Source organism: Callithrix jacchus, chromosome 13 (genome assembly GCF_049354715.1).
Source record: "Callithrix jacchus isolate 240 chromosome 13, calJac240_pri, whole genome shotgun sequence".
Taxonomy (NCBI): Eukaryota; Metazoa; Chordata; class Mammalia; order Primates; family Cebidae; genus Callithrix; species Callithrix jacchus.
Window position 1 is genome coordinate 19,374,543 of NC_133514.1, and position 10,173 is coordinate 19,384,715.

The 10,173-nt window shown below is 55.2% G+C and overlaps 1 protein-coding gene across 1 annotated transcript; it reads left to right on the plus strand.

Moving 5' to 3' along the window:
- Positions 1-5,324: 5,324 nt before the first annotated feature.
- NUDT18 (nudix hydrolase 18) lies at positions 5,325-7,819 on the plus strand. The gene is made up of 3 exons (XM_017963706.4): positions 5,325-5,592; positions 6,357-6,570; positions 6,799-7,819. The coding sequence occupies exons 1-3, from the start codon at positions 5,431-5,433 to the stop codon at positions 7,392-7,394; spliced, it is 972 nt and encodes a 323-aa protein (XP_017819195.3). The 5' UTR covers positions 5,325-5,430; the 3' UTR covers positions 7,395-7,819.
- The last annotated feature ends 2,354 nt before the right edge of the window (positions 7,820-10,173 follow it).

The window sequence follows — 10,173 nt, forward strand, 5'->3', positions numbered from 1 at the left end:
CTGCTGCCAGTGTGGTTGGCCCTGACCCTGCAGGCCACATGGTCCAGGGAGGGAGGGAGACATGGAAGTCTGCCCTAGAGTAGAGGCAAATGGAGTAGGGCGGGCCAGAGCTGGGGCCCGAGGGACAGGACACCACAGCCTGCTCTTCTTCTAGGGCCTGGGTCCTTGCCTCCCACTGAGGAGCCTTTGGGTGGGGTGGGTGTCCCCTGAAGATGCTCTTAAGTGCAACAGCAGGCAAGGCAGAGTCCTGGGGCACAGCCGAAAGGTGACTGCCCTGTACAGGGATTCTGGAGCCCTACTCCACCCAGCAAGCTCCAAGCCGCCCCATCTCTTCCATCTACCTTGACCTGGAGATCCAGGAGTGTGGCCCAGAAAAGCCCTTGCCCCACCTGTCTGCCCTTGGTGGCCATGATGTGCACCAGGCCCAGCCACCCTGGGAATGAACCCGACTGCTTCAGATAGTGACCCCTCCTTGTCCCCGCCCCACGCCCGCAGGCTTCTGGTGGCGCTGTGCCCTCTCTCTCTTCTCTTGTATATCTCAGCTCCACAAAGAAAAATGCTCCCACTCTTGTCATACCTAATTGTTCCTGCTGTGGTTTGGGGACTTTTTTTTTTTTAATTAAATAAAGTTTTTTATTATAAGCAGAATATACTTTCAGAACATTCAGAAAATAAAGTTACCTTCGAGCCCATCATTACACACTTCCAACTAATATGAGTATTCTGGCATATTTCCTCTAGTGCTTTCCCAGGGACTTACTGTGCACATGGCTGGATTGCTGTGATTTGGCCTTGGTTTCTTTCAACACCATATCATAATCATTTTCTATGTTGCTACCTAACCTTCATTTTAAATGACTCCTCATATTCTATTAAGGGGCTTTGCCATGATTTACAAAACCATCCTTTATTTTAAAAAAAAAAAAAAAAAGGCCAGGCATGGTGGCTCATGCCTGTAATCCCAGCACTCTGGGAGGCCAAGGTGGGCAGATCACTTGAGGTCAGGAGTTTGAGACCAGCCTGGCCAACATGATACACTGTCTCTACTAAAATACAAAAAAATCAGTGGGATGTGGTGGTGGGCACCTGTAATCCCAGCTACTTGGGAGGCTGAGGCAGGAGAATCGCTTGAACCCAGGAGACAGAGGTTGCAGTGAGCCAAGATCATGCCACTGCACTTCAGCCTGGGCAACAGAGTAAGACTCCGACTCCAAAATAGTAACAATATAATAATAATAATTTATCTCATTGAATCCCTTTCATTTAAATGATCTCAGTTGATCCATTATCACAATTTTGAGACAGGATTTACTTCCATTTTACAGAAGAAGAAACAGGCAAGCTGCAATTAAGTAGATTACCCAAGGTTGAAGAGCAATTTTAGTGGCAGAACTGGGATTTGAACCAAGTTTTCTGAGTCAAGCCACTTTGTGTACATTATAGTCTTAGCTCTTACTGGAGTTTAAAGACAGGCTTGCCCTCCTCTCTGTCCTCCTTCCAGTGCATGTGCTTTATAGCTGATCATGTTCCAAGTGGCCCTGAATGACCCATTGCTATCTACGTTTCATCTTTTGTTTGAGACAGGGTCTTACTCTGTCACACAGGCTGGAATACAGTGGTGCAAACTTGGCTCACTGCAATCTCTGCCTCCTGGACTCACACCATCCTCCCACTTCAGCCTCCTGAGTAGCTGGGACCACAGGTGCATACCATCAAGCCTGGCTAATTTTTGTAGTTTTTGTAGAGACAGGGTCTTGCCACACTGTCCAGGCTGGTCTCAAACTCCTGAGTTCAAGTGATCTGCCCACCTTGGCCCCCAAAAGTGCTGGGATTATAGGAGTGATCCGCTGTGCCCCACTTCATCTGCAGCCATGCTCCAATGTCACCCCAGAACCCCAAATTTGGGGTCTTTCCTGTGGAAAGATGGTTTTCTGAATTTTACCCATTGTGGTGGGGACAGTGCATCATTAAGCCTCTGTCTTCCCCATAAGACCTTCTCTCCTGTTTACCCCTCTGGCCTTCCAGGTGGGTCACAATGCCCTCGAGGACATATTTGGCCTGACTTTGTAAACAGAAGTGAATCAATGTTCATTTGTTCCAGTACTGCTCCTCAGAATGCCGCTGGGCCAGGTAGGGACTGACCCTGAGACTCGCCTTGGGTCACTCAGGGGCACTGTTCTTCACAGAGACCCTTGTGGCTCTGCTGCTCGCAGGGTCTACCAAGCTGTGCTCTGCCTCCAGCCCCTCTGCCACCCGGATATCCCAGACATACAACCAGCCAAGCTGGAAGTGAGCACGAGGTTGCACATCCAATGCCTTCTTTTCTTTTCCTCTGATAAAATTCTTAGGCTTTTTTTCCCCCTTTTTACCCAGGAGCATAGATTCAAGTTGCCCTGAATATACATGCTCAGGCTTTCTATTTTAAAATAATTTTAGATTTACAGCTGAGTCACAAAGATAGCACAGGAAGTTCCCAATTATCCTTCACCCAGCCTCCCCTATTGTGAACATCTTACATAACCGTGGTGCCTTGATCAAAACTATGAAATTAGTATTGATACCACACTACTAATGAAGCAACAGACCTCACTGGGCTTTCACCAGTTTTTTCACTAATGTTTTTCTGTTCCAGGATCCAGCAATGCCTGGATTTGACAGATGGCCTGGAGGGTAGATGTGGCATCCCCAGAGTCCCCCAGAGAGCTAGCCTGTGGCCAGCCCTCCCACGCCCCCTGTAGCTTGGCTCCTGCCCTCCTCACCTTCCTTCCTCGTCAAGACACAGGCCTTGTTGTGCTGTCCATGATGCTAACTAACATCACAGACACCCTGACCCAACCTTGCCTGCCTGTCCCTATCCTCACCCTCTTGGCCACCTACCCAGGCCTTCCTGCTCCCCGACACATGCGCACACATGCCCTGAAACAACTGACTCTGGTTTCGCCCCCATGGGTGCTGGGAGCATCAAGCTACTCCCATCCACCATGCCATGCAGCCCATCACACTGGCCAGGGTTCTTCCCTCTCTGGGACTGGAGGACACACAGCTGATGTGATGGGGACCCTGGCAGTTCCCATCCAGCCTCCCATTCTCCCTCAGCTGCCTCCCTTGTCTGGGAGGCTCCAGCCTCCGTCTGACCGCTGTTCTCTCCCAAGGCCTTGGGAACGCCTGCCTCTTTGTTGTCTCAGCACTGCCTTCATGGTTTATGGGGGCTTTTGGGGAAGGCTTTCCCCTGGGGATGGGATAATGGGCGGCGCCAAGCCTGGGTTTGCTGCGGTCTTTGCTCTCTGAGGCCTTCTGGTGTTTACCTTAGGCTGCCTCTGAAGCTCCCAGAGCCCTGCCCAGACATGATCTCATTCTCTCAAATCACCCCTGTGAGGCGGAAAGGAGTCTGGCACCAAGCTGCCCCCACTTCACAGGTGGGAAAACTGAGAGAGTTGCGCGCGGACACACACACACACAGCAAATATGTTGACAAGTTGCTCCACAGGTCCTGATTCTCAGCCCTGTCCCTGCAGTTGTTTGGGAAGTGAGAGGTCCAGGATAAGGCTTGGCCCAGTGGTGTTCAGCAAGTGCCTCAACATTCATGGGCCTTCTAGGGATATCCCACAGCCTAACACAGGGCCCTGCCTCCAGGGAGCCTGCGGTATCAGTGAGAGGAGCCTGAAAAGACATCCTACATGGCTGAAGTTCCTGAGTCCAGTTCTAAGGAAGCTCTACAGGCACATTTCACCAGGCGTGGTGGCTCATGCCTGCAACCACAGTGCTTTGGGAGGCCAAGACGGGAGGATCACTGAGGCCAGGAGTTCGAGACCAGCCTGGGTAATATAGCAAGACCCCTCTATCTCTACAAAGAATTAAAAATTAAAAAACTTCGCCAGACCTGGTGTCGCACACCTGCAGTCCCAGATACTCAGCAGTCTGAGGCAGAAAGATAGCTTGAACCCAAGAGCTCAAGACTGCAGCTCCAATCTGGGTAACAGAATGAAACCCTGTCTCTAGGGGGTAACAAAAGGCACATATTATGAGGACGGGCCTTGTGTGTGGTAGCAAGAAGAGCTAGGCCCGAGAGGGACCACCCCTGAGGGTTGGTGGGCTGCCCAGGGGTGGTGCCCAGCACTGGACAATCCACACAGCTCCTCTCTGATTGTCATGCCTTCCCAACACACCTGTAAAACAAGAGTTGTTATGACCCTACTCTACAAATCAGGAAACTGAGGCCCACAGCTCACCCAGGGGCACAGAGCAAGACAGCCAGCAGCGACCAGCCATCTGGCTCCAGGTCTCGAGCTTTGTCCACACCACCAAGCCTGTCTTCCTAGCAGGGAGGTGCAAAAAACCAGCCAAGGAAGAGGAAAGGGGTGGCCTCTGTGGGGTGAGGAGCCAGACGGCCTGCTTCGAAGATCCCTTCCAGCTGGCCTTGACTTCCACTGCTGAAATGCGAGTGAAGGAGGAAAGGTCGGGATGGGAGAGGAGCCGGCGCTCGCCACAACAACCCCCACCCTGCTCTCCATGCGCCAGGTCCTGCACGCTGGGTGGGAGGGTGACGACAAGGATGGAGGAGCAGGGCCCCAGCCCCGCCCTCCCAGGACGCACCGTCTGCAGCGGCGAGGGCCTTGAGCTGCGTGGGAAATGAGGTGGGCAGAGGGCCACTGATGAGGGTGGGCCGGCTGACTGCAGCCCTCTCTCAGCCCCCGACACCTCCCGCCACCCCCGGCCCTGCCCACTCCCTCTTCCAGCGCCGGTCACTCTTCTTGCCCAAGCCAAGCCTTTAGCACTTAGCCTCGAACCGTCAGCTGATTCCTCATCTAGGACTACGCCCATCTCTCCAGCTACAACAGAATATCCTGAAAGGCAGGGGTTTACGTCCCCCACCCCAGGGGCCACATGACATAACTCTTTAGTAGAGTGAGAACAAAGTTATTTGGGATGTGATCAACTCCGGCAATGCCGTAGTGTGTTTACGGCAACAGCGGGACGGTAGGTCCAAGGGGCGGCCCCGGATCTCCGTGACGTCACCTGGCTTGTACGTCACTGTCGCTTGCGCCGGCGGCGAAAAGCACCCTGCATGAGAGATAACTTGACCATCGGAGCCCCTGCGGACCAGTGCGCGCTCAGGCAGTCGGTGAAGGGGGCAGCTGGGAGACGTCCCGAGCGTGCGGGACCGACAGGCGGCAGAAGCCCGGTGGGAGTCCGTGGGGTTCCGGCCGGGAACCCACCCTGCTCCCAAGCGGCCCCGCCCCCTCGGTGACTGTCGCGGGCCGGCCAATCCGGGCAGGCCGCGGCGCCGCGCAGCCTATCAGCGACCAGGGCTTGCGTGCGCTTCCGCGTTCGCGTGCGCGCCCAGGCCCGCCGCCGCCGGATCCCGCACTTGTCCGCGGCTCGGTCCGGCGGGTCAGCCAGGACCCGGGCCGTCGCTTCCCGGGGGACCCGATGGCTTCCGAGGGTATGGCGGGAGTGCTGGCGGCCGTGCTGGCCGGCCAGGGGCTGCGCGTGCAGAGCTGCGACTCGGCGCCGGCCGGGGAGCCACCGGCACCGGTGCGGCTGCGGAAGAACGTGTGCTACGTGGTGCTGGCGGTGTTCCTCAGCGAGCAGGTGAGCGGCCGCCAGCCGGGCCCGCAGGGCCTCGGGAGCGCGCAGCCAGCCCAGGTGGGAACGGAAGACCCAACGGCCACAGCCAGCGCTGCCGCGTGCATGGCGCTGCCCAGTTTTGCAAAGCACTCCCATTCCCACTCGCATCTGTGTCCTGCAGTCGTCCCAATATGGAGAAGAGGAAACTCAGGCCGGGGGCCTGTTCGTCTCACCCCACTAGGCCTCATTCTTTCCCTTCCCAGAGTCTAGCGGAGTGCCCAGGACCCCTCAGATAGCAGTCGCTCAACCCTGGCTTACCTCAGGCCTTTGGTGTGGATCCCCGTACTGGGCAACTAGAAGGGGCCAGGGCCATAGGGCAGGGTTGTACAAGGTGGAGGTCGGGGGTCGTGTTTCAAAGCCAGACCCCAGGGTGAGGATCCATCACAAACAGTTCATAGGCCACGCCGCTGGAGACAAGAGATACCCAATGACATGTACAGACGTAAGTCAATGCAAGACTGACACATGGTGGCCCTCACTCTGGGGCCTCATCTCCAGCCCCTGAAGCAGCTTCCAGGAATCTCAGCCCTTTCTGAAGTGCAAGTTTTCTTAACTCCAGAGAGGGACTAATTGCAGGGAGAAGGTTGCAGCCCCCAGCAACTTGAGGGCAGATCTCCCGCAGCGCTAGCTGGTTTAAGGGCGATCTTGGGCGACTGTGTTTGAGATGCCCCCTGGTCCCTGGGCTGGGGAAGGCTATGGCAGGAAGTGAAGATGCTCTCTCCCCTCAGGATGAGGTGCTACTGGTCCAGGAGGCCAAGAGAGAGTGTCGGGGGTCGTGGTACCTGCCCGCGGGGAGAATGGAGCCTGGGGAGTCCATCGTGGAGGCGCTGCAGCGGGAGGTGAAGGAGGAGGCGGGGCTGCACTGTGAGCCTGAGACACTGCTGTCCGTGGAGGAGCGGGGCCCCTCCTGGGTCCGCTTCGTGTTCCTCGCTCGCCCCACAGGTATGGCCTACCTGGAGGCAGTATGAACAGGGCCAGTTGACATCTTTTCCCCAGCTGCTTGGTGAGGTGAGCCCCTCCACAGCCAGTCCTGTTATGGCACTCTGGCATGGGCAGATTCCAGCCTGCAGGCTGGGGGCCTCTCTCCTGGGTCAGGGATGTCTGTTGAAGCTGCCAACACTGCACTTCTCTCCACACAGACCCTCTGCCCCATCCCCCACATCTCCCCAGGTGGAATTCTCAAGACTTCCAAGGAGGCTGATGCAGAGTCCCTGCAGGCTGCCTGGTACCCACGGACCTCCCTGCCCACTCCACTGCGAGCCCATGACATCCTGCACCTGGTTGAGCTCGCTGCCCAGTATCGCCAGCAAGCCAGGCACCCTCTCATTCTGCCCCAAGAGCTGCCCTGTGATCTGGTCTGCCAGCGGCTTGTGGCCACCTTTACCAGTGCGCAGACAGTGTGGGTGTTGGTTGGCACAGTGGGGATGCCTCACTTGCCTGTCACTGCCTGTGGCCTCGCCCCTTCGGAGCAGAGGGGTGGCATGAAGATGGCTGTCCTGCGGCTGCTGCAGGAGTGTCTGACCCTGCACCACTTGGTGGTGGAGATCAAGGGGCTGCTTGGGCTGCAGCACCTGGGCCGAGATCACACTGATGGCATCTGTCTGAATGTGCTGGTGACTGTGGCTTTTCGGAGCCCAGGGATCCAGGATGAACCCCCGAAGGTTCGGGGTGAGAACTTCATTTGGTGGAAGGTGACGGAGGAAGGCCTGCAAAGCCAGCTCCTTCAGCGGCTTCAGGGATCCTCTGTTGTCCCAGTGAACAGATAGGGCGGGGGAGGAGGTGACGAGGAGCTGGGCGGCTGTGCTCCCTCCAGTGTGGCCTTGTCTCCCTCTGAGGGAGGCAGGAGGCTGGCGACCAGGGATCTTGTTGCATTGGGAGCAGGGGTGCTTTCCTGGTCCCCAGAAGAGATGCTTTGAGGAGCTTTCCTCTAGATCGCACAGGGACAGTGCCTTTAACCAAGCAAGGAATCCAAAGCTCAGGACCTGGCCACTCTTCGGGCACACTGGCACTTCTCCCCGGGGGTTGGGAGCTTTCTGCACTCCCAGTGGTGTCTTGTCATCACAGTTTGTGTTTTCCTTGGGAAAGGCCTGCATCCTGATCCCTCCAGGCCCTTAGAGCTGGGAGGGGCCCTGGGGAAGGTCTCCTGAGGGAGGAGCCCTTGCTCAGTAAAGAGGTGTTGCTTACCTTGCCTCCCTGCCTAGATGTCTCTGTGGGGACAAAGTGATGTGGACTGCGTCCAAGAGCTGCTCCTCCCCTTGTGCCACCGACAGCCACCTATGTCTTTCCCAGTGCACTGACAATGCGGGCCAGCCTGCTGTCCAGGCTGGGCTGCTGGCCTGGGATGTGACTCTTGAGGGGACCCATCCCTCATGAAACACAGCTTGAGTCCTCCAAGGGTTGGGTAGTGGGTGACCCTGGGGGAGGTTCACGTGGGACAGGAGAGAGCGCTGCCTCAGCTTTCTCCTTGAGCCTCCCTGGTGTGGACCCCTCCCACGGCTCTCCTGCCTCTGCCTTTTCACAACTTCAGCCCACGCCAGACCAAACCTTGTCTTCATTTCCCCTCAGCCTGGCTGAATCACGGTAGGATTTTTTTTATTTTTTAAGTAAGCTCCGGGCATAGTGGCTCATGCCTATAATCCCAGCTCTTTGGGAGGCTGAGGCAGGTGGATCAGTTGAGGTTGGAAGTTCAAGACAAGCCTTACCAACATGGAGAAATCCTGGTTCTACTAAAAATACAAAATGAGGCAAGTGTGCTAGCTCAGCAGGAGAATCACTTGAACCCCAGAGGCAGAGGGTGCAGTGAGCTAAGCTGATATTGCACCATTGCACTCTAGCCTGGGTGACACACTCCCTCAAAATAAAAAAGAACTTTGGCCAGGCACAGTGGCTTACACTTGTAATCCCAGTGCTTTGGGAGGCTGAGGCAGGAGGATTGCTTAAAGGCTAGAGTTTGAAGCCAGCCTGGGTAACATAGTGGGACCCTGTCTCTACAAAACAAAACAAAAACAATTAGCCAGGTGAGGTGGTGCACACCTGTAAGTCCCAGCTACTCAGGAGGCTGAGGCAGGAGGACTGCTTGAGCCCAGGAGGTTGAGGCTGCAGTGAGCCATCATCAGGCCACTGCACTCCAGCCTGGGTGAGAGAGCAAGACTCTGAAAAGAAAAAAAAGAATTTTACTAAAATTTAAGGGAAAATTCAAGGAAATGAACAAATAAAATACATCAAGTGTTCTACGGTAGAGATCTGAGTGCCAAGATAACCTCCAAGACCCGTTTCCCAGCACCCCCGTCTCTCTTGCCTGCTCTCATCTTTGTGGCTCCTGGAAGGTGGGAGGAATCCTTGTACCCTCTGAGGACAAATACCTCGCAAATGATGGAACTAAAAACCCTTTTGTTTCAGTTCACTTCTCTCAGTGTCTAAGGGACCCACCAGCCCATATCCAGTAGGCCGGGCAATGATGTTTGGCTCTCTGTTCCCATTATTTAGCCTAGTAGTTTTCAACCCTGGGTGCACAGTAGGGTCACCTGGTTTTGTTTTTTTTCTCAGACAGGGTCTTGCTCTATCACACAGGCCAGAATGCAGCGGCACGATCGTGGCTCACACAGCCTTCACCTCCCACGCTCAAGTGACAAGTGATTTTCCTGCCTCAGTCTCCTGAGTAGCTGGAACCACAGGCACATGCCACCATGTCCAACTAATTTTTAAGTTTTTAGTAGAGATGGGGGCTGGGTCTTGCTATGCTGCCCAGGCTGGTCTCAAACTTCTGTCCTCAAGGATGCTCCTGCCTCAGCCTCCCATAGTGCTGGGATTTATAGGCGTGAGCTACCACGCGCAACCACCTGGAAAGCTTTTCTCTGGGCCCACCCTCAGCAACAGTGATTTAACTGGTGATGGGGCACTGGGCATTGGGATTTTAAAAAGCAGCTCAGTCATCGGTCATAACATGAGCTGAAAGCCACTGTCTGGCTCTTTGTCCTGCAAGTTGTCAGTCTGCCATACCGTCCACGCACATCTAGGGACAAAGGATTTATTTTTCTACGTGTTAATTTTTCTTTTCTCCTGAGAACACACCTGCGAATTTTCTTTTTTTTGGAGACAGGGTCTCACTCTGTTGCCCAGGCTGGAGTGCAGTGGTGCAATCATAGCTTGCTGCAGCCTTGAATTTAAAGACAAGGTTTTAAGTAAGTATCAGGCCTACTTGATGACGAAAACAGGCATACAACGCGTGACACAAACACACCCAGATGAGACATGCACACAGATGCTCCCATGTGGGCCATTCCCTCGCCGTGTGTCACGGGGGGAGGTAGGCTCTCGGCTGCAGGTCAGCCTGGCAGAGGTGGCACTGCTCGGCCAAGAGTCTCTGGCAGGCGCTGGGGATGAGCAGATCTGTACTGCCAGAGCCTGTCTGTTTACCACCCACCCAACCTCCCTGCTCCAGTGCTAGAAAAAGAATTTGTCTTCCTTGGGGAGGAAGATGGTCCTGAATTAGCATTGGAGTCCTGGGCAGAAGGAGGGGAAACCTGGCCAAGAACAGACACCGTG